This window comes from Haliotis rubra, unplaced genomic scaffold (genome assembly GCF_003918875.1).
Source record: "Haliotis rubra isolate DU_JTF1 unplaced genomic scaffold, ASM391887v1 Scf7, whole genome shotgun sequence".
NCBI classification, from domain to species: domain Eukaryota; kingdom Metazoa; phylum Mollusca; class Gastropoda; order Lepetellida; family Haliotidae; genus Haliotis; species Haliotis rubra.
This window is the reverse complement of record NW_025767412.1, coordinates 684937-709945: the sequence shown is the minus strand read 5'-3', so window position 1 is coordinate 709945 and position 25009 is coordinate 684937. Positions and strand designations below refer to the sequence as shown.

Genomic DNA, 25009 nt, shown 5'->3' with positions numbered 1-25009 from the left:
CAATCCAGATGGTAAATTAACTTTATTTTAGGTGGCGAAGTGAACCTGTGAAATCTTTAAGTGACATTTTGTCAAATGTGTGAAAACATATATCCGACCTTTTCATCACAATTTAACATTTACAAAGTGTGAATTTCATTTTCCCTTTTAACAAGTTTTTAAGAGTTATTCTGAAGTCTAATTAAGACGATTGTTTTCACAGCTCCAAATAAGTCAAGATGACTTCGACAACACGCTCAACGTGCACGTCATCCAGTCCCGCAATCTAAGACCACGTGACATCAATGGCCTATCAGATCCATTCGTCAAAGTCTACCTACTTCCTGGTCGCGGGTAAGATCTCCAGTTCCGTCTCCTCGTGGCTTTAGCTGCAGCTTCGGCTGTGTGGCGGTCTAAAAATCAATAACGTTTGGTGATCTTGTACCTTGATGGCGATATATATGTCCATTCTGTGGCCATCCCAGTAGCACATTTGTAGAGGCAATACCAACAGAAAGAACATAACTGTCCATGTATTGTCATCAGAACAACATGAGCTATCAAAGTCAAGTATACTTTCTTTCAGGATATATGGTGGATGTTATCGATTTTGAAGCATTTCTATGTCAGCGTCAGTGTTCACCTCAATGATAGAAGGAACCTTTCACTCATCAATCATCTGCTTGGCCAAACCTGCTATCGGTCTTAGCTACCGTGTTAATCAAAACAGTGTATTCCTATTTGTTTTGCATTGGGGAAATTGTCAATTTCTGGAAGACATTTGAAAGTGTATATATGTAATATTGTTATCATTCGGTTTGGTACAGTAATGTTGGGAAACTACATATCTATTGGTTCAGTAATGTTGGGAAACTACATATCTATTGGTACAGTAATGTTGGGAAACTACATATCTATTGGTTCAGTAATTGGTTCAGTAATGTTGGGAAACTACATATCTATTGGTTCAGTAATGTTGGGAAACTACATATCTATTGGTACAGTAATGTTGGAAACTACATATCTATTGGTTCAGTAATGTTGGGAAACTACATATCTATTGGTTCAGTAATGTTGGGAAACTACATATCTATTGGTACAGTAATGTTGGGAAACTACATATCTATTGGTTCAGTAATGTTGGGAAACTACATATCTACAGTAATGTTGGGAAACTACATATCTATTGGTTCAGTAATGTTGGGAAACTACATATCTATTGGTTCAGTAATGTTGGAAACTACATATCTATTGGTTCAGTAATGTTACATATCTATTGGTTCAGTAATGTTGGGAAACTACATATCTATTGGTTCAGTAATGTTGGGAAACTACATATCTATTGGTTCAGAAACTACATAATGTTAATGGGAAACTACATATCTATTGGTACAGTAATGTTGGAAACTACATGCAGTAATGTTGGGAAACTACATATCTATTGGTACAGTAATGTTGGGAAACTACATATCTATTGGTTCAGTAATGTTGGGAAACTACATATCTATTGGTTCAGTAATGTTGGGAAACTACATATCTATTGGTTCAGTAATGTTGGGAAACTACATATCTATTGGTATCAGTAATGTTGGGAAACTACATATCTATTGGTTCAGTAATGTTGGGAAACTACATATCTATTGGTTCAGTAATGTTGGGAAACTACATATCTATTGGTTCAGTAATGTTGGGAAACTACATATCTATTGGTTCAGTAATGTTGGGAACTATTGGTTCAATGTTGGGAAACTACTATTGGTTCAGTAATGTTGGGAAACTACATATCTATTGGTTCAGTAATGTTGGGAAACTACATATCTATTGGTTCAGTAATGTTGGGAAACTACATATCTATTGGTTCAGTAATGTTGGGAAACTACATATCTATTGGTTCAGTAATGTTGGGAAACTACATATCTATTGGTTCAGTAATGTTGGGAAACTCCTGGGTAGGATTACACAATTACACGTCTCGGAAAAAACAGCAGTACAAGTTAGTGGAGGGAGCATGACACGTGTTAGTGGAGGAAGCATGACACGTTTAGTGGAGGGAGCATGACACGTGTGAATGGAGGGAGCATGACACGTGTTAGTGGAGGGAGCATGACACGTGTTAGTAGAAGAAACTGTAAGCGTCACAGTGGCAGAGGCATAACAAGTTATTGTAGTGGAAGCATACGTCGCCCCAAAAGATTATAAGAAGTGATGTGTTATTATAGGTCTCTGTTGTTGGACGCATAAGGCGCCTCAATAATTGGGAGCATAACACGTCCCAATAGTTGGAAGCATAACATACTGCAAATCGTAGGAAGTAATAATTATAAAGGAAGGTAGCATAACAAGACGTAGCATTATTGATTTGTGAAGATATCTCTTCCGACACAGCCATGTTATTTATGGTTACTAGCCTTATAACGAGAAATAACTGAAGTTATGGCCCTACAGTCCGCGGTATATTGAGACAAACGCATGGTACATCGCACTCTGTCAGTTGAAGCCTTTTCCATGTTACAGCCAAGAGAACAAGCGTCGTACCCGTCACATCTCGCGGACGTTGAACCCGGAGTGGCACCAGACGCTGATGTTCCAGAACGTGGCCCGGGGAGAGCTGCAGAACAAGGTGCTGGAGATCACACTGTGGGACTACGACAGGTTCAAGACCAATGATTTCCTGGGGGAGCTTATCCTGGAGCTATCAGGTCAGTGTTGTTTGGTGTTGATGACAACAGTATCTGACGTGTTGGCTGTCGTAATAACTGTACCCGAACTGTTGTTGGCTGTTTGAGAAAGAATAGAGGCGTTATTTGACTGTTCTTTGGATTTTGAACGTTTCACAAGTACGACTATTTCTTTTCATATATCTCTGAGGTTTCAATTAAATGTTGGAGTGAACCCGAAGTGAAGCAGGTCGCAGAGGTTGCTACTTGGGAGAAAACACCCAGTGCTGTCAAACCTAGAAACATACTCGCGTCCAATCTGAAATCATAGGTTCCTGGCGTGCCAATGGGACGTAACTCTGTTCAGCGAATAAGACATGTTGGTTGTGCTGGGCCACGCATGCCCCCTCCACATGTTAGACCACCCAAAACTATATATAAAATACGTATGTGAAAAATCTGACCGCTACAATTATTCAGCATTTCTACTTAGGTCTATGTATGTATTAACATTTATTAAGGACACTGTGCAAGGTGATTATGGCCATGTTACAGACATCAGTAAAAAAATTGAAAGCAAAGACAATTATTGTTTGCTTTTTGTTAATTTAAAGAAGAAATTATTCTTGCATAATTCGAGGAGGTTCGTGCGATATCCTTTCCGAGCACATATTGTGTGATATATTCTGCAACAGCGTTCAACATGAAGTAAAAGGTTAAACTATTGTCTTTTGTTGTACAGAGGAGGGTTTCCTTGACAACAAACCACACTGGTACCCTCTAAGAGACCACGTACCTTGTGCCAGTTTTGAACTGCCAAAGTCGAGCGTCCCGCCTCCCTACCATGCCATTGATGCCATAGAACCACAGGAACCGCCACAAGAACTGTCAAAACCCAGCAAAAGAAGCAACGGACGCTCAAAGGTATGACAGTTTCTGTTTGTTTGTTTGTTTGTTTGTTTGACCCTCAGCATTATTCCAGCTATTTGACAACGGTCTGTAAGTAACCTAGTCTGGACCTGACAATCCAGTGATTGTTACGTAGCGATTCGATCTACGCAAATGAAATACGATAACATGAATAGACCAAGTGACAGAAACTTATCACCCGGTCCTGATGTTATTTAAAACTCTAATGGGATACGAACATGAACCCCCTATACATTCCACCGTCCCTGGAGACCACCATAGGTGGCCTATACTCTTACAGAAATCCCCAGGGATTGACTCTTCCTGTAACGTACCCGACTTGATGGTGACAGTGCTTAGTGACCATGCCTAGGTTTTGTGGACTGCTATCAAACGTACCGGTTCTGATATGGATGTAAATGCACAATGTGATGTATGACGTCTATCCAAGAGAATAACCGGTCTGAATTTTTCATCGAAACAATCCATTGGGGGCAAAAGGCCACAAACTGGTGAAAATCACATGAACTGGTTGGTGACGACGCCTTGAGTTAGTCGAGAAGGTCATGTTCTGTCCAACCTATAGATACGTTTGTTTGTGTTGTTGCAGAAACACGGGTCTGGGGATCACCATGGGTCCGACTCGCAGATGGGGCCCAGAAGAAGATCCCTAGGGACACTTAACGATGACCCACAAGAATGTCAAGGTGAGAGATCATAGGTTAGAATGACTCGTTTGTAAGATGAATTGAAATTTATAGTCTCCTCTGCAACACTGGAACAAAAGTAATGTATATGCGTCTATACCGAATGTTGTGTTTACATGCGAACCAGCCTGCTCTGTCTACATACTTGTTACACAACAATCTATTATCTGTTTATATGGATCAAGCTACAAAGAGCACACTTGTGCGCATGTCCGCCCTGATAACCTAATGTGAACAAACATTATTCCAAGGCATCTTATGCTTTGTCTACAGCGCCGTCTCCAAGACATCATCGCAAGGCTGCTTCCGCTACGTCATCTCCGGTTCCTAAACGACGGTCACGTGACTCGAAATCTCCGAACAACCGCTCAAATGGTAAACGTAAGAAACTTCATTTATTGTATCTATCTACGCATGCGCCAAGAAGAAATGGTGGGTTGTAAATGTTGAAAATGGAGGGTTGCGTGCAGAAACACGTGCTTGTGTCTTAGTGGGTGTTTAATACTGTTTATAGCCCCAACAGTCTTCCAGCTGTTCATGGTGAGAGAATATAGTGATATATCGTAGCGAAAGACATTTTTTCGATAATTCGCAGGCTATGAAAACTTTAAGTTGATCCTTCAGCTTTAACTCGAAATCAGAAAAGAAATGGTTCTGTGTTCAAGTCTATCTCCAAACACTTCGAACGAGATACGAACCCGTTCACAGACACGTTGTATTTTATTTTTATACCTAATTCCGAGAACGACTTAACTGGACGTTTGCGACCATTTTACCAAATGTTACAAAAAAGGAATATACGTTTTCTTAGTGCTCCTGTATACATATAGTGATTGTCTAGGAAGATTTGTGAGACGCTTCCAGCAAATACCCATTTGCTGCCTGGAGTTTATCATCAACATTCCACTTCCAATGTTCTGACTAAATTGCATTACTTTATATATTTTCAGGTGTTCCACATAGGTGGTAAGTGTTCATCAATCATGTTCATATCATCAACAAATATTTTAGCAAACAGTGAGGGTAAGAAACACACGAGAAGTAAATCAGATTATGGCATGCTATTTTAGCCTCCTACAAAGACACTGATCATCGTTTGATAGCACTACAGAGTCTGATGCACAGCGTATGTTTCCATTCCAATGTTTGAAGTGCCACACTCAGGGGTTTCAAGTTATTCAACATTTTCTTCCGTTAACTCAATCACAATTCACAATATCGGAATTCGTATGACACAATTCACAATATCACAATTCGTATTTTGCACATCAGTATGGAGCATATTATTGTCGCTACGCAGATGTGTCCGGCTTTCACAATTTTTTAAAATACAACTTCTCGGCCTGTTGTTCAGAGACCGAGAGCATAGTCAAAAACGTGAAGGTCCGTGTTCGAAATGGTCTTCAGCAACCAAAGCTTGTCGGATGAGATATCTAAGTACTGGTAATCTGTCGGCGAGGCTGACATGGTTGAAACAGAAACAGAACGACCCTGGATTGTCTGATTCAAGGTCGATCTTTAGAGAAGGTTGTCACAGCTGTAATAACGCAGAGTACTGTCTCAAAACAAACAAACAAAATGAGCAAACAAATACTGGGCTGGCCCATACTCAAGAAGCTCTCTGTATAAACAAACGGCGACACTACAGCATAATAATTGCATTCTACATTGTATTCCGTGTTGTGCTCGACCCGAAGCTTATAATCAATCACATATGCTCTCTGATTTGGAGAAAACCATTGTCCAGAACCACTTACTAAAGGTACATCACGATCTGTGATAGTCACGTGACAGTGTTTATACAATATGGTTACCAGTCAGTACTGGTGACGGTAATCGTATATAGTAGTGATCAAGTGGTGGAAACATATTTTGTGTGACTGTAATCTGAAGTGTTGTAAAACATTTGATATATCTTGCCATTGAAGTTTGCCTCATCACACATCCACGCAATGCCACCATAAGCTAGCTTCGTAAGGGACCAGTCATTTATTACTTTGGTAGAGGGAATAGCTCTCATAAATGATTCCATAAAATGACCGGTCCCTTCGTCTTTATATCCTTGGTAATTTATCCTCAATGTGTCATATTCATTATTTGCGGTATATATGTGGAATATAGCTATGACGTAGATTTTTTTTAAATGTCAACATCACTCATTCCTCATCTTATAACTCAGTCAACAGGATCGATTTAGAAACTTAAATGTGACCATCACTTTAGAAAATTTTAGGGTTTAGGATTTCCTAGAATAATTTTGTTTTTTTAATAAATTTGTATTTAATTCAGTCTTCGCACGTGTTGCAGCGAGGAATCAACAAGCCCTGTATACGTGGAAATTGAAAGTATACCCGCTAAGATTGACTAAATAAATACTTGTGAAACTTGAGTTGTTGGTAAGAAGGCATTCCTTAGCATGGCTTTGCTTTGTGAGGAATGACTCCTAGATCTAGAATGACTGTTTCTCTGTACGCTTCACACTGACATATAGCACTGTTATAACGTGCCTCGTCATATGTGTATCAACAGTTATTTGTTTCTGTGTACACCCCTGAAGTATGAATGTATTGTCAAGTGTATCTATGTACTCATGATATCAAGTATATCATTTAATATCGAAAGAGATCGCATGTTGGTTTCTAATGTTAAACTTGACCTATTACACCATAAGATAAAGTAACGTGGAGATGACAAAACTTCTCTTTATTTTCACAATAGCAACGTTTCGGTATAGCTTCTTATGCCGTTTTCAAGCATATGGTATAAGAATCTATACCGAAACGTTGCTATTGGGAAAATAAAGAAGTTGGTCATCCATAAAGTCTTGTCATCTCCATACCAGCAACTTCTAGAATACCACTCCAACTAATCAAGAGTACCGTTGATGTCATATTGAAAACATTGGACACACAAACGTACTGTGGTGTCAGGAGTATGATTATATAAGTGTTTCTTAACCGAAGCGGCAATTGTTTTTTGGTTTTTAATAATGGTCATTTAAGAGAATGTTAACTTAAAATACATGTCTTGGGTAACGGTAGGTAAAGGTTTCCTTTATTGTGCCGCTTTGAAGTTTTGTCATTACCTGTATCAGGTAACAGTCGGTGGGAAGCAAAAGAGGAAAACAAATAAATTTTCTTTTTCACATAATTTTGTTTCATCGGGCCCATGAACCAGTCATACCATGTACAAGACAGTCTATACCTCAACATTTTATTAGGCCAAATAATTATAAACGTTATGAAAACAGTCGCCGGAACGGTGAAACTTACCGTCAACAACACAACAATGATGCAGGTATGCAATACATGCGGGCTTCTTGTTTTGGTTGGTTTGGGTTTTTTCTAATTTTTAATCTTCTTGTTCAGTTTGGTCACCATCAAACATGAGTGTGGACTTTCTTTTGCCAGGTCTTAAAGTTGTTCGTTATTGCTTCCACAATGCATCACCAAAAGGGAACTGTTTCAAATTGGTTAAACTATTCATCTGGGTCTTCCGTTAACACATTAGGCCAGAACATTATAGCCAGCTTAAGAAAGAACATGTTCATTCCGTTTGATAATAATTGCATCCCTGTGTACGATCTTCTTGATATGGCCTGGTTCTATATGATAGCAAATTAAATTACCATGTTTCTTTGTGAACATATCTGGCTATAACGTTCTAAAATCTCTACGATGTGTAGGGAATTATAATGAAAGAATCAACTTTTCAATTTAAATATAACGATTCAAAATATACAGCGGCATAGATTTCGGAGTAGCAGTTTAATAGTAACATTAATAACAGAGTAATAGTAAAATTAATAACAGAGTAAAATGAATAACACAGTATAAGTAAAATTAATAACAGAGTAACAGTATAATTAATAACAGGGTAATAGTAAAATTAATAACAGAGTAATAGTAAAATTAGTAATAGAGCAATAGTAAAGTTCATGATAGGGTTATAGTAAACCTAATAATAGAGTAATAATAAAATTAATAACAGAGTGATAGTAAAATTAAATATCGCCCCTCATTTATCATGGACGTAGTTTACTCTCAACGGGGAAACTGATATCTCAGTTAGCGTCAGTTGTGAGGAGAAATGTATTATTAAAATGATTTGTTGTGAAGACTCCGGGAATCTTCTTTAATCTCTAACGCTTTCAAACCTCTCGGTTTCCAGGAAACGTAGTTTTTAGGGGATATATTATTTATTTGGAGAATCTGATTAGTGCCTGTTTGTGCGTGATTGCATACGCTCCGGCATTGATTCCGCGTCTTGATAAACAGCGCGTCCATTATTCAGACATGCAGCTCTATTTAACTGTTTAATTCGCTCTCTGCTCACACTTACGGAAACAACCCCCCTAAATAATATAAAGAAATGTGTTTTCCTTTCTCAGCACTTTCATCTGTTAGATAGACCGTTTACTACCTAGCCATTGAACATGTTACATTCGGACAGAAATAATTCATTTTCGTAGGTGCCATCGAAAAGACATCGAAATATCCATAGTAGAGACTTTATTGTCGATATGGTCGTAGGTTCGAATCCCATTTTTTATCTAATTTTGTTTTTCGGTTTGTCATCAGTATGCTTTGTTTCAACAAAGTGGTAATCCTATAGGGCCTGCTTTACTTCGGGTTTTCCCCCCACATCAAACAGACACGATGTAATAGTGTCAACTGAAAAAATTGTTCAAAGCAGCCAACCCCACTGACCTTTCTACACGGACCGTGTTATATCGTCGTTACTCTTGGAGAATGTGTCGAGTTCGAGTTAACGAGGTTACTGCGGCTGTAACGATTCACTGCATCGTTCAAGCTTGGAGATGTTACTATAATAACACATGCAACCATATATACAAAATAAAACAATAATACACTGAGCAAAATAGGGAACATGAAATTGTTTTAGATATTTTATGTCCAGAGTCACTACAAAAGTTATTCGACTTAATGTTTTTCTTCAATAGACAATTTAAGTATATGTTATATGTTATGAAACAAACATTCTTAAATGATATTCCAAAAGGATCATTGTCGGGGCTAGAGTTGAGTTGGGTTTTACGTCACATCGGCATAATTCCAGCCATATAGTGACGGGGGATCATTGTCGCCCATAAAAGCAAGAAAATACAAGGCCGCAAAACCCTTCCAAGAAATCTCTGCTAAAAGTGAACACCATTGTTCGATTCCGACTATATCGTGAGAAAAAGCCAAATGCAAACTGACAACCTTAGCAAAGGGAGACCACTCCATTCAGGAGGAGCGGCTGTCTGACAATGACCCTTCTAGGTTTCCATACAACGCTTTTTTATGACAAGTATGGTGTCCTTTACTTTTGAGATACGCATTGTGGTGCGTGTATCGCTACATCCCTTATGTACATTGGCTACGTCAACCCTGTCACAATAATCATTTGTTCTTCATATAGGATGTATGGAGTCTCTGTGAATGTATACAAACAATGGATGGTGTATTATGACACATACTGAATATATCTTTGCCCTATAGCATGTATACTCATGCCAATAATGGCTGTCAACCCCCCTCCCACCCCCCTCACCCCCTCTCCAATTAAAAATTGAAGGGTGTGACAACCATTATTGGCATGAGTATATTAGTCGTACTTCGGCATGTTCTCATGTTTATACTCTCATCCTTGCATCGTGTGTATCCTTCACGCTATCAATATACACAGCAATATAGCATGCCATATGTATCGTGGATGAGGTGGGCTGGTACCATGTGAAAGAGATTTTCAGATCCTTCTTCACCAAGGGAGATAATTCTATAGATAATTCTACATTGTTATGTCAATGACTGCGAAATTTCGATTTGAACACCAAAGAGTTGTCAAGCGATCGATGCATAAGCGTATCCATAGAGTTATCTCCCGTGTCTATATTACCAACTTATACATGGCATTTAAAGAAGTCATTCGTCGCCAGTCGCCTCATTCCGTAACTATTCGGCTTGTCATCCGGAGTGACACGAGAGAGCACGAATGATCAGTCACGTGTCAAAGTTATTGCCACACATTACATTTAAGGTTTGTTATATCAGTAGTGTATAATACCACAGTTTATAAAACATTCTGTGGAAAAACAATTCGTTTTCACAATGCTGCTTGTTTAGAAAACTTTTTAAATATGTCTAATGAAAACTATCTGATGTAGTGTGTTATGTAAATTTTACCTTATATATTCAAATCATATTTCTTTCCTATTGTTGCATATTCTAAGATAAATAGCTTGGAAAGAAACGTCGGTGCCAATCATTTGGTTTATTGAAATATTCAAACTAGCTATAAGCAATCGCCAGTACTTCTCAGGTTTGTATCTGCTATGTTCCTCCACCACTGGTGAAGCCAAAGGGAAACAGTGCAGTGTGACAGTGACTCGTGTTGGTTTTGAGTCAACTTTAAAAAAAGGAGTCAGAAAATAACTTTGTGTACCAATCATGGAAGTCAAATAAACCACTCTCCGTCCTTTATTTTTGAGCATCCCAACCGCTGCCTGGCAATTAAGCAGTGTGAAGCGTAGATGTCAGGTCTTGGCAGTCTTTGCACGAGAAATAGCCGATGTAACCTGAGCGCTCATTGGTCAGAAACACTTGTTTCCCTTTCACTGTTACCAGGTCGCGCCTAGATTGGTTGGTTAAACATTGTAAGAGGCTGTAAACATTGGCGTGTGGTTGAGGGGTGTGGCGTATACAAACCTGTGAAGTATTGACGACTGGTGTAAGGTTCATCATACCTTGTCTCTCAGTGGTGGTCAGCAAAACAATGGCACACGAAGGCCCACCTCTGCCAGCTTTCATATTTTACTTTATTTTGCGAAATGTCAAATAATCTATAAGCATGAGCAAGTAATTATATAGTAAATCTTTAACATTTAGTAAGGATACTTATTAAGCATTTTTTTTGTTATACTCAGTGTGTGGGTAGAAAGTACGTTCAGTGAGTCGCCTCAGAGGCTCCTTGGTTGATGTATGACATCTCATTGTGTCCCAGATGCGTAGATCGATTATCTCAATCACTGTATTGTCTTGTCAGTTATTTACAGATCGCCGCCATATAGCTGGAATATTGCCGAATGTGGTATTAAACGGCAAGCTAAAGATGTACAGGACACAAATATATTGATCCAGGATAGCTTCCCCGTACCCTGCTGCTCACCTCATAATAACATGTTGTGTATGTTAAAAAATTGTTACAGATAGCAATGATGATTATTCAGATAAGCAATTAAAAATCATATTTTCTTAATTATTATGGTAATGACGGGAATATTAGTAGGAGGTATCTGTGGCATTGGTACCTCACAGGTACCATGGTACACGACACGCAGGGCAACTGGCATAGAGATCTTCATGTGTTTAATACTTGTGTGATAATGTTGCTCACTATGAAGTATCCTTATTTTCTTATTTCAGATATTTACTAGACGTCTAGCAGCAGAGTGAACGGATAGCTTGTTTCTCATGGGTGTATAGGTAGGTACAAGTCGGGTACATTCTTCTCACTGGTTGATAGATAGGTAGTTAGTTTTCCATGGAGGTTTAGGTATGTACAGGCCGGGTACATTTTTCTACAGGAGTAGAGATTGTACAAGTCGGCTACAGGTTTCTTATGAAATATAGATATGGATATATACATGTCGGCAACATGTTTTTCAGATTTTTTCCTCCTTAAAATATGTTAAAGAAACAATTACTAGTGCCACCACCTACTTGTTCATTGACAGGATTAATAATACTCTCTCTATGACAGTGAAACCTCGCATTTGAACCCACTTTCAGAGTTTTACTCACTTTGGTTACAGTGTCTGTTGCAGCCAAGTACCTTTGGCCGAATCACCCTAAGTTTAAGTTGTCGGCCCATGAATTGTAGACTGTTTACTAATACAACGCATTTGTGTCTCACAGCACCCTGGATTTTTCCATTGCAGGTACCATCTATGGGCTAGATGTAGATATTCGACTAGAAAGCGGACTAGATAGAATAATATCATGGACATAGTTTCAGCAAGTGCCAAATTTATCAGTGTATGGGTGTATGACTTCATTAGTGTTCCTGAGGTCAAGGTCATCAGAAGGTCACAAAAAATGTATCATGGTTCTGAGTCCTCAACATCATACCAGTGTCCGATTCGAGATGAGTTGACACCTGATCCCCAGCGCTTTTCCCGAGAATCCGAGGTCAAGGTCGACGAGGGTTGAGGTCACACTCAGAAAAAGCCTTTTTGCTCATAATGGAACATTTTATATGGATTTGAGTAGTTTCAGGATTAAGTAGTGTTGAATGTTCAACGTATTGTGATTTCCATATAACCCACGATGTTATCTCAGTGAATCTTTACGTTTCCATCATGTTTCATGATGAACGTTCAACTTTTACTCACTATTTCTCAGTCTAATTCATTTTCAAAGGTGACGTCATAACTCTACATTATAGTTCCGGTATCATGGGGAGATAACTCCCATCTATGTTGCTTCTTGTTAAACCGCATGTTTCACATTGCCATGGAATGTACAGATTGTGGTGTTGAAATAGTGTACAGTGATGCTTAAATCCCCATCTGACAGTGTTTATAGGTGTGTACAGTTATAGGACGTGTCATATTAAATCGAATCTTGTATCTTTTAATCGTAACATGCTTTGTGATATAGATTTCTGCTATTTCGAAAAATAGGAGTCAATGTCTACTTAAAAAATAACCTCTGATCGACGAACGAAATATTGACATTGAAACAATTATATACCACATAAAGACTGGGGTTTTGTTGGTTGGAATGGCGTCATTGACTGCACGTCTTCTTTGTTAGTCTGACATTAACCCTCAAGGTCACATTGAAGGTCGTCATGTGTACAATGTGATACAAAAGTCTCCTTCAGTTTGTAAATGTTGACCAAAAACACAACTCGTATAAGTAACTCTAATGTACAGCAAGGTCAAGCAAGAGAGTATGCTCTATCAGGGCCCAAGATACCTGCATGGCGGCCCAGAAAAAGAGTTTTTATCCGCGTTGCTGTTTGTTTGTATAATAATATTATGCACTATAAACTGACATAGGCAAAAAAGGAAGTGTTGTAAATACGTCACGAATATTACGCACAGCATGCGCTATATGTTATTGTTAATAACTGTATATTACCATCACTATGTAATGCAATGGCGATTGAGATTATTATAATCACATCTGTAGATTATGTATATGTATAATCTTGTTATCACGTGATATTAATATACCCTGTACATCACTTAATTGTTTAATGTAAATATAAATATAATTGTTTATTATTAAGAAATTTATCACTTTGTCAAACAGCTTCCCTTGCTGTTTGTTGCATATTGACACTTAAGTCTGGATACAAATATTTTATCCCGATGAAATCGGAAGAAAATGTTTTGACTCAATTACCTTGTTATGTTTTGATTTAGGCCCAAATAGTTTTGATCCTTCGGTGTGTACAAAGTAAGGACAAGTGAAAAAATAGTTTGTTTGCCCGTACTCGACCAGTTCTCTCTCGGACTAAAACTCTCATTTAATTATAATATTATCAACCTTTATGGCTTTGATGAAATTGTTATTTTTATGAATTAATTATCTTTCAACTTCATGACAGCTATTTTTTAAATGGATTCTTATCATTTTGTGTATTTTTCATATCATCAGTTGATTTGAAACATATACATTCAATCTACCCTCTAAGCTAGTTTGTATTGAGTAATACGGAACGAGCACTCCAATCTATTTGTCACTATGGCCTTACGCCCTGTCTCCTCACTGAAACGAGTGAAGTTGTCTGAACCGAACTCAGTTCATCAAATTCCTAGGAATTCAGAATATCCTGATTTTATAAGCATTTCTTTCTGGAAGAGTAGCAGAAACGGTTTACAGGTTCTTATGACTGGACACTACTTTAAATTGGATAACGTATACACGTTCCTGCGATATAACTCCTGACAATGCATTCCGATTGACCGAAGGCGCTGTCCGAAACAAAGTATTCAAGAGAACATCAAGACTATCCTATTCTTTCATAAGGCCATGGTTAATGTGGCCAGTACTTTGTTTCTGTTTAAACTTTAAGTCAGAAATAACATGATTCACTGACAACTCCTACGTGACGGATATACATGTTGCAGTTGGTGGCATATTCTCTTCATCACCTCATGCATGTATATTTCAAAATAGTCTCAGAAATCTTCTGTCATTATTTGCTCCTGTAACGTTACTAGTTTGTTTCAGAAACCCTTATTCCCGACTAATATTTCAGTCCTTGTATTTTCGAAATATTTCAAACAAGGAACGGCAAATAATACGGGAATTAAATTCATACACAGTTATAACGCGACAAAATGCAGTTTAATTGACATACATTCTCTTTACGTGAAACTCAGTACCAGCGCAACATTGAACGTAACATCATTAATTTTTGTGCTTTTTTTGTGTTAAGACTGAAGTACTTCTATATTTGACTACATTGTGGGAAAATATACATACCAGTATGACCAACGGTCACGTGTACGTCCATCGTGGAACCACATGACCGGTCTTCTTGTTGAGGCCGAAACATTTGAATATAAATGAACGCTGTTAAGTCAACGCTACCGGTCGTTTATATGCATTGTTCTCTGACAAAAACTCACCCTCGACTCACCCTGTTCCGTGATGTATTGCACAGCATTTCCGACGAGATAATGTTCCTTGTTTCTCAGCACCTGCATCCATTTCCCCAAAGTAGTAAATCGGAGACCTCCATCAGTTTGGGTTTTTTTTCACTCGCATTAAGCTGATCTGATTTAACTGGCATTCAACGCGGCGTTGAACCCAACTCACTCACTACCTCACTGGCACGGTAGTGTACGTCACAGGGGTGCTTCAAAACTATTCACAGATGAATCTTTGAGGAACCGTTATCATCCTACATCCATTGTTATTCCGAGCTGAGATCCAAGGTATTTATAGGTTGATATTCAAGGACATTCTAGGTATAAGTCATAGTTAATCTGGTCGTTGTATCAACGATAGAGTTGGTATCACGTTAGTTTTGTTTCAAAGATTATAACTATTTTAAATTATTTTAGCTATTAACTCGTCATCTATTTCGTTTATTGCAAATATTGCCTCCTACTGAGCATTTGCTTTATCAATTATAGTAATGTTTTGCACATGATGATGTTAGATGATTGACTATAAGGGTTAGTAATTACTTCCTCAATCACGTGCACAAACTCCTACCGTAACCTCACAACCCCAATACCAACTCCAAGTCAATCACAACCACAACAGTTAAACAGGTGATTTATTTGCCCTATATATCCCGTTAGGGAGAAAGCCGCGCTCACGTCAACCACGTGGAGTGTTAAATAGCTACATGGACAGACAGTGTTGTCGTCTCCACATATATCCCAGTTGTATCCCAGTTGCACCTATCACATACTTATCTGTACCTTACATGCCTGGAGCCCCTACACTTAATATGTATCCTTCACTGTACAGCATACCATAGCAGACGCACATGTGGTATACTGTGTACTACATGTGATATACACCGTAATATGTCGCCTATAGACGGTTTCCGTGAAATACTTCCGATAACCTGTATAGTAGACTACATGTGGTATACTGTGTACTACATGTGATATACATAGTACTACATGTGATATACTGTGTACTACATGTGATATACAGTGTACTACATGTGATAGAGTGTACTACATGTGATATACAGTGTACTACATGTGATATACAGTGTACTACATGTGATATACTGTGTACTACATGTGTGTACTACATGTGATATACTGTGTACTACATGTGATATACTGTGTACTACATGTGATATACTGTGTACTACATGTGATATTTGTACTACATGTGATATACTGTGTACTACATGTGATATACTGTGTACTACATGTGATATACTGTGTACTACATGTGATATACTGTGTACTACATGTGGTATAGTGTGTACTACATGTGATATACTATGTACTACATGTTTGTACTACATGGTATACTGTGTACTACATGTGATATACTGTGTACTACATGTGTGTACTACATGTGATATACTGTGTACTACATGTGATATACTGTGTACTACGTGATATAATGTGTACTACATGTGATATACTGTATACTGCATGTGATATACTGTATACTGCATGTGATATACTACACGTGATATAATGATTATTGCATGTAATATAATCTATATTGCATGTGATATACTCTAAACCTCATTAGATATGCTGTATGCTGCATGTGGTATTATGTATTCTGCATGTGATTTACATGTGAAATACTGTATACTGCATGTGAAATACTGTGTACTGCATTGTAATATATTGTATACATCGTAATGTACTGTATACTGTATTGATATACTGTATATCATGCTGCATGTGATGTTACAGCTGCGAGTACTGTAAGCCTAGCTTTAATGTGCGTGGTGTGTTCAAGTCTGGGAGAATAGGTCATAGCGATACGAAAGCGTATGGAAAGACCTACATGTAGGACAATATTTGCAGTTTCATATCAATGGACAATATTTTTTTTCAAGTTCTTCAGTTCTCGAGTAGAAACCTAAGTTCTAAATCTGATGCTGTACATCACAAGACTAATCATCGCTGTAACAAAAAACATCGTTCAAACAAACCTCATATATTCTCATCTGAAAGGGTGATTCTTAGACGCAAATATATTGCCTGCTTTCTGCTTCGCGGAAAATATAAACTACGATAGTGCTTGTCTTGAACATGTGTAATACACGTTTCAATGAAGTACCGTTCCTTGTACTGTCCAATATGTCTACCTAGTACTACAGCAAAACCTAGTGTATCCGGAACCCCTCTCCTACGGACGAGGACTGAACGCTTATATGAACATTTCTTCACGAACAGTTGATAAGCTGGCTAGCTATTCTCGAAACGTTCGTAGCCCTACGAACTTCGTAAGCCCATTCTTAACACATTGGCTATGATCAAAGTTAAGAATTCTTAGGGCTACGAAAGTTTCGAGAATAAGGACCCTGGGTATCACCCGGATTAGCGAGGTCTTCTGTAATATATTACTTAATGACGTAATACGTGTGCGGAATCGGGAAATATAAAACATACCCCTTTCAAAAGTCAGTAGTATATATTGATGTATATTGAATGTTCTAGGTCAGCAGTGTGCACTGTTGTCGCTAATGAATTTATAGCCCCCGTTTTGTGATTGGTGCATGACGTGACGTGACGTAGAATCACGTGCTTTGACATTATCCAATGATAATCAACATCTTTGCCATCTCAGGATCCCGACCTGCTCCTAAAAACGCTTACGTTATGTTCTGTTATTGTCGAACCCATTACGCATGTATTCAACCAGAAGCCGTGTTGCACTTGTTCTTAAAGCAACGTAGGTGACGTCATTGTCGGTCACTTCTTCTATATTTGAGCCAAAACATTTACCCTTGCCGCGGAAGTGTATAACGGTGGAGAGACCGTAAGACGAGGGAGACGCTGACGGTGTTAACTGACGGGTAGCCAGTCTACTAATACATAGCGTTGTGTCTTGTTACTTGGTTCCTAGTGTGTTACTGATTGTTTGATAGTCCTGTGTATATATGTCAGCGCTGTACCATTCTCTGTACATTGTCGTGTATATAGGTGGCATCATTTGCACATATATTGTGTTTCCACGCGTTGTGACGTCACTGTTACTGCTGAGATTTGATAAAGTTTATAATAAAATGTTGAGTTGATTATAGAATCTTTGTGCTTTGTATATCGTGTGAAATGTAAAAGTTTTCCAGCCGTACACGAACGTTAAGCCTTTGAAAATAAATAATGTTGATAGAAACAAACTACTGTTTTCAAATTGGAAAGGTGCCCAGTGAAATGAACCTGACTTAATTCTAAACTTGATTCATTTAAGGCTTATGCTTTCGAGGTGGGGCTGGCCAAAGGGGCAAGAATATGATTCGGGAACTTTGTGACTACTCCCTGCGGTTAGCGTTGGAGTAAAATGAGAACAAATACTTTATCTTATTCAAAGGGGGCGGTGGGGTAGCGTAGTGGTTAAAGCGTTGGCTCGTCACGCCGAAGGCCCTAGTGGTTCGATACCACCCACATGGGCATAAATGTGAACCTCCATACCCAAGCCCATTTCTGGTCGTCCCCCGCCGTCATATTGCTGGAATATTGCTAAAAGCGGCGTAAAACTAAACTCAGTCAGTCAGTCAGTCTTATTCAAAGGGGCTATAGGCGCAGGGAAAACGGCAGTGCCAGCAAATTTCAAGTCCTCTACAAACTATTGTGTTTATAATCCAGAGTTCATTCAGTATAACAGTAAATGTTAGAGGCATGTCATAGCGAGGCTGGAGTTTAATGTCGTTAATGCGCAGACGTAGCGACGTACAATTGAGATGGTGACTGGTTTTATAATGGTCGATCACCGAGATACCATGCTGCACAAGTCTGGGTCACAAATAGGTCTTTTTGACGTGGTTTGTGTGACGTGATCGGGAATGGAACCACCCGCCTCCTACTCGGGGCAGACACAATACCCATTAGGCCACCCAAGCGGTCATGTCCTACAGACAAAGTCTCAGCTAATGTTATTAGGAAAGTCTCCATTATAGCTACGTCTAGACCTGGACTAAAATACACAAGATAGTGTGTTGCATAGCCCCGCTTAAACATAGGTAAGTGGATTTGTAATATTCCACGTAACCATCCTTCCCTACAAATTCACTCATACATCAACGTGGTATAATTGTGTTAAAAAAATTCACAAATTGGTTTATTTTGTGTGTAAGACAAATATGTGACAAGACACATTATTATTATTCCAGCAAAACGTTGTGTGTACAGTGTCTAGATACAATTTGACATGCCTTTGCGTGTGTTTATGACGTGTCGGGGGGTGGATACACTTACATTTTCTGAACAATTGGTATCAGCACTTTTTACAGCGACTCATGAACACTTTCTCATGAAACTACTTCACGTTACAAAAACCAAAACAAAACGTGCCATATTTTATTGTTCATTTCGCAATCTTCCTCTTCAAGAAATGGAATTTCTTCAACGACACACGATGAAAATGGACACGAGATGGACAAAATGGACAACTGCAAAATAGCTACCACGCCAATAAATATACACAGATGACTGTTATTCTATAACAATACACATCGAATCATCCATGCTAGCTCTTCAACTTCTTATATGTCATTTAAACAAGAAGTCGACTAATTTCATTCACTTGCTTCCACTACCTAGGTTCTAGTGTTGGGAATTGGTTCAAAATCTCATAATTGATGATTGGTTCATTACAACCGATCAATCATCGAAAATAATTGGTTTGCGTCATTTATCAAATGTTCCGGTTATCTTTGTTAATGCACACACAAAAATAAAGAAAAAACATGTAGTAATTTGCAATTGGGTCTTTTGCAAATTGCACAAAATCCATTGGCAAATTTCGCATATTTAAAGGATGATTACTATGTTAGGAACACATATTTCCTTGATTCTTTGAGATAAATTCAATCATGACTTGGAACGAGGTTGTAGTGCTTATGAAATGTAAATTTAATGACACAAACAAAACCAACCTTGTGTAAAATATTGTTGATGCAAACAAGTCCCAATTTCCAAAATCGATTATGAGAAAACACAATCGATTGCTTGGTCGTTTAGGCACTGCGACCAATCTTCGATTATTTCAATTAATCGGACCACCACTACTAGATTCGAATCCCAGGTACAATAACGACCCTTGGTCTGTCAGCACCATACCCGATCGTACCGGTTACACATATGCAGAACACATCCCGGACAGTCCTCTCAGTTTATAGCTTAATACAACCGACACTCTGTTCAATATATTGACTTACCAGTTTGCATTTGCTATTTTGACATGCTCTGTTGTGCATTCTTCAATGACAGCAATATGTCTATAAACCCCACAGTCTCTCACTGATTGGCTGTCATAGTCAGTGTGGTTCTGGTTTCAACAGGAACTCTAACGCTCGTACAGATGCACTCAGTCTTCAATCTTGAACCACACCTCGTTGCGACGGCCCTTTAGTTTAGAAGGCCCGTCATAACTAGCAGTGAAATGGTATTCACTCACAAACTTGTTTTTCAGGTCGTTTTTTTCTACATCTTCAACGAGTTCTCTCCCTTTGGCTGCCCAAATATTGTCACTCGCAAAATCGTCGAACGTCCTGCGCAGAATAAAGGGGTATATATTAGTACATGTATTCACTAATTTTAATTCCCATACCTTAAAATGACTTACACCATGATGCCTTCAGGAAACGAATATAGGAACTAACGCTAACGCGTTTAGTGATATAATTTCCCATGAAAACTCCATGACTTGAATAGCGACCCAATAATCGCCGGATCCTGTCCCTACTAAAGGGACGCAACTCTGGATAGCGAATTGCTGCGCCTGAACGACAAAATTGCCTGTGCTCCCCATTTGTATATATTGCGCTATTGTCTTACACAAAGGATAGACGGGACCTTGTATTGGTTTACTCTGCAGGGTCGAGTGGTCAAGCCAGTGACTGATATAAAGAGCAACGGTCCACAGTGTCAGGATACCACGACGAGCTTAACCACCCGATTCATAAGCCTTACCATCACTTACGACTAGTAGGGGTAGCTTTAGACCTGTCGCAACACGAAACACGTGAACATGAGGTTTAGAATTGGTCTTCAGGAGCCAATGCTTATCGTAAGAGGAAACTAACGGGATCGTTGGTCAGGCTCGCCGACATGGTTGATGAAGGCCAAGGTATTCGAACTGAGTACATCGATGAGTGTGAGGTCAGTCACTGGATTGTCTGGTCCACACTCGGTTATTTACATACCGCCGCCATATAACAGGAGTTCCGCATTAAACAACAAACATACAAACAACTTGACTGAACCCCACATTACGACCAACATTGGTTGAGAACCCGTTCTCACCCTGAACCCCCGCATTACGAACAACACTTGTAGTTGAGAAGCTGGTCTAACCCAGAACCCCCGCTTTACGACCAACAGTGGTAGGTGAGAACCTCGTCTAAACCAAAACCTCCGTTTTACGACCAACATACGTAGCTGAGAACCTGTTCTAAACCAGAACCCCTACATTACGAACAACATACGTAACCCGTTCTAACCCTGAACCCCCATTACACAACACTTCTGAACTCCCAGTTACGAACAACACATTACGAACAACGTAGTGAGAACCCGTTCTAACCCTGAACCCCACATTACGAACAACATACGTAGTGAGAACCCGTTCTAACCCTGAACCCCACATTACGAACAACATACGTAGTGAGAACCCGTTCTAACCCTGAACCCCCACATTACGAACAACATATGTAGTGAGAACCCGTTCTAACCCTGAACCCCACATTACGAACAACATATGTAGTGAGAACCCGTTCTAACCCTGAACTCCCACATTACGAACAACATACGTAGTGAGAACCCGTTCTAACCCTGAACTCCCACATTACGAACAACATGAGAACCGTAGTGAGAACCCTGTTCTAACCCTGAACCCTGAACCCACATTACGAACAACATACGTAGTGAGAACCCGTTCTAACCCTGAACTCCCACATTACGAACAACATATGTAGTGAGAACCCGTTCTAACCCTGAACCCCCACATTACGAACAACATACGTAGTGAGAACCCGTTCTAACCCTGAACCCCACATTATGAACAACATATGTAGTGAGAAGTGAGAACCCACGTTCTAATATGAGTGAGAACCCGTTCTAACCCTGAACCCCACATTACGAACAACATATGTAGTGAGAACCCGTTCTAACCCTGAACTAACCCTGAACCCCACATTACGAACAACATACGTAGTGAGAACCCGTTCTAACCCTGAACCCCACATTACGAACAACATACGTAGTGAGAACCCGTTCTAACCCTGAACCCCCACATTACGAACAACATACGTAGTGAGAACCCGTTCTAACCCTGAACTCCCACATTACGAACAACATACGTAGTGAGAACCCGTTCTAACCCTGAACACCCAACCATTATTATGTACGAACAACATACGTAGTGAGAACCCGTTCTAACCCAGAACCCCACATTACGAACAACATACGTAGTGAGAACCCGTTCTAACCCTGAACCCATTACGAACACATTACGAACAACAACATACGTAGTGAGAACCCGTTCTAACCCTGAAACCCCACATTACGAACAACATACGTAGTGAGAACCCGTTCTAACCCTGAACCCCACATTACGAACAACATACGTAGTGAGAACCCGTTCTAACCCTGAACCCCCACATTACGAACAACATACGTAGTGAGAACCCGTTCTAACCCAGAACCCCCACATTACGAACAACATACGTAGTGAGAACCCGTTCTAACCCTGAACCCCTACATTACGAACAACATACGTGAGTGAGAACCGGTTACGAAAAGTGGCGAGTGGCGAGGAATGGAATGTATTGTTCCATGAACCTACTTGTGTCGTTTTCTCCACTGATGTACTTGAAGAGTAATTATTCCATCTTCAAGACGCATAGACATGGTCCTCGTGCTCACCCATTTACATGCCTCGTAGTGCCGGACCTCGAACCCCTGCACAGACACACATTCTACAATGATATTTCATTTAAAACATTACAAATCGTAAATATAACCCAGGATTACAAACTCCATTGACTGTAGATGTTTACCTTGACATCTACACAGTAAGGTAGTCCCAGTAACCCCACCAGTATCACCATTTGTCTCCTGTCCTTAACAAACAAAGGGAACTGGGTGAGTGAGTGAGTGAGTTTAGTTTTACGCCGCTTTTAGCAATATTCCAGCAATATCGCGGCCTTTGACAACAGAAATGGGCTTCACACATTGTATCGGGGAATCGAGCCCGGGTCTTCGGCGTGACTAGTGAACGCTTTAACCACTAGGCTACCCCACCGCCCCTCAAGGTAAGTGGACGACAAAGAATGGCGATAGCTAGAAGCTGTTGGTGACGTCAGTGTCCACATACTATGATTTGAAATGACATTTCAAAACTATAATGGATTTGTATTTATTTCTTTGCTTAACAACGCACTCAGCAATTGTCAAGTTATTCTGTAAATTATGAAGTCTGGACCAGACAGTGCTGGAAGTTGAAATGCAATGCATAAATAATTTTACCATGACGAATATCAACAACGCGCTACAATACGGATTATCCACCTTACATAATTGGGGATTTTTACGTACGCTTTAGTTTGACCAAATCGCTCTAACGAGGAAACGGTACCGTTAGAAGCTCTTTAGAGCGCAATACGTTTTCTACATCAGAAGTATTCCCAAGATGTTTCATGTTTTATACAGGTTGAAATAGCCCTAAAATGACGTCATCATCGAACACCTGGCTGACCTCATTTCACAGGGGTGTCAATGACCGTGGGATCCGGCGTCACATCACAGCATCACACCATCACATCACGCCATTATTTTGGACCAATCAGCAACTATTAAATTCACTCCGGTGTGACTCACGCTGACTGAGGGATCAATGACCGCGCACCCCGTGAGAAACACATCATAGCATCACACCATGACATAACGCCATTATTTTGGACCAATCAGCATACAGCGAACTCACTCATGTGACTCACGCTGACTGAGGGGTCAATGACCGTGCACCCCGTGGAAAACACATCATAGCATCACACCATGACATCACGCCATTAATTTGCACCAATCAGCGCATAGCACCTACGGAACTCACTTGACCACTGACCACAAACTAGTTTCATCCGGTTTCAGTTTTAACTATAAAAACCCCTTAATTCAACATCATGTATCAATTGCCGACTGCACTTTGAGGTGACTTCACGACCAACAAAACCATTTGAGCTCTTGAGTGTCTTCAACAAGTTCAACAAACGAGAGGTTTGTATGTTTTATATATATGTTTTGCAAAAACACACGATGTTTACATTTTACACACCGAGTAACCTTTTTGCTGTCGCGTGTGATTGCTCAGAGCGGGCACCCATTAAGGCTGAATCACCACAGTAATCGCTCACATTCCTGAACGAGCGTGCGCCCATTGAATCACCACACACAGCATTAATCGCTCTTTTCTTTATCTATTTTATTATTTTATTTACATAAAAAATATACATTCTTATATAATAATACAGTATATTTCCTTTGTCCGTCGTTCTGAATAAAAAAGAAGAAAATTTTATTTTACACATGTAGGTGATGATGTTACAATGAACAAATGGCTTATCTTTGAGTCAGTAAGTTTTCAATCACATCAAACTGTCTAGTTGAATGATTGTAACCATGTATGATTTTAGTTACTTCCATTTAACCATGTATGACTTTAGTTACTTCCATTTAACCATGTATGACTTTAGTTACTTCCATTTAACCATGTATGACTTTAGTTACTTCCATTTAACCATGTATGACTTTAGTTACTTCCATTTAACCATGTATGACTTTAGTTACTTCCATTTAACCATGTATGACTTTAGTTACTCAATTCGTCATTCCGTCAGTCAGTAACCTAAAGAGATTTTATTGCTGTCAAAAGCAAGAGGGAAAAAAATAAGTACTTACTTAATGTGGTAGCAACTCCATGATTGCTTGGAGGTGTGCCCGGATTTGGGCACACTTCTCATTCATTGACACGACCTTTAGGGGTCGTGTCATGTGGACATCCCTGAAACAATATGCAAAATATA

The 25009-nt window shown here is 39.3% G+C and overlaps 2 protein-coding genes across 2 annotated transcripts in view; both read left to right on the top strand.

Moving 5' to 3' along the window:
* LOC124258637 (protein piccolo-like) overlaps positions 1–310 on the top strand; it is a 78002-nt gene extending 77692 nt beyond the window's left edge. The window contains 1 exon segment of the mRNA XM_046692708.1: positions 203–310. Within this exon segment, the coding sequence (XP_046548664.1) occupies positions 203–212 (10 nt within the window). The 3' untranslated portion in view covers positions 213–310.
* LOC124258649 (protein piccolo-like) lies at positions 233–12338 on the top strand. Its single transcript, XM_046692724.1, has 9 exons — positions 233–333; positions 2494–2678; positions 3379–3560; positions 4156–4252; positions 4526–4627; positions 5203–5218; positions 6560–6648; positions 11680–11739; positions 12195–12338. The coding sequence occupies exons 2-7, from the start codon at positions 2561–2563 to the stop codon at positions 6618–6620; spliced, it is 576 nt and encodes a 191-aa protein (XP_046548680.1). The 5' UTR covers positions 233–333; positions 2494–2560; the 3' UTR covers positions 6621–6648; positions 11680–11739; positions 12195–12338.
* Positions 12339–25009: the final 12671 nt, after the last annotated feature.

What these genes read in the sequence shown, in the direction of transcription:
- LOC124258649 (XM_046692724.1), top strand. Translation starts at nt 2,561, where the DNA reads ATGTTCCAGAACGTGGCCCGGGGAGAGCTGCAGAACAAGGTGCTGGAG. An exon ending in GCTTATCCTGGAGCTATCAG is followed by an intron (nt 2,679 to 3,378) that starts GTCAGTGTTGTT and finishes TTTGTTGTACAG; the next exon opens with AGGAGGGTTTCCTTGACAAC. An exon ending in GAAGCAACGGACGCTCAAAG is followed by an intron (nt 3,561 to 4,155) that starts GTATGACAGTTT and finishes GTGTTGTTGCAG; the next exon opens with AAACACGGGTCTGGGGATCA.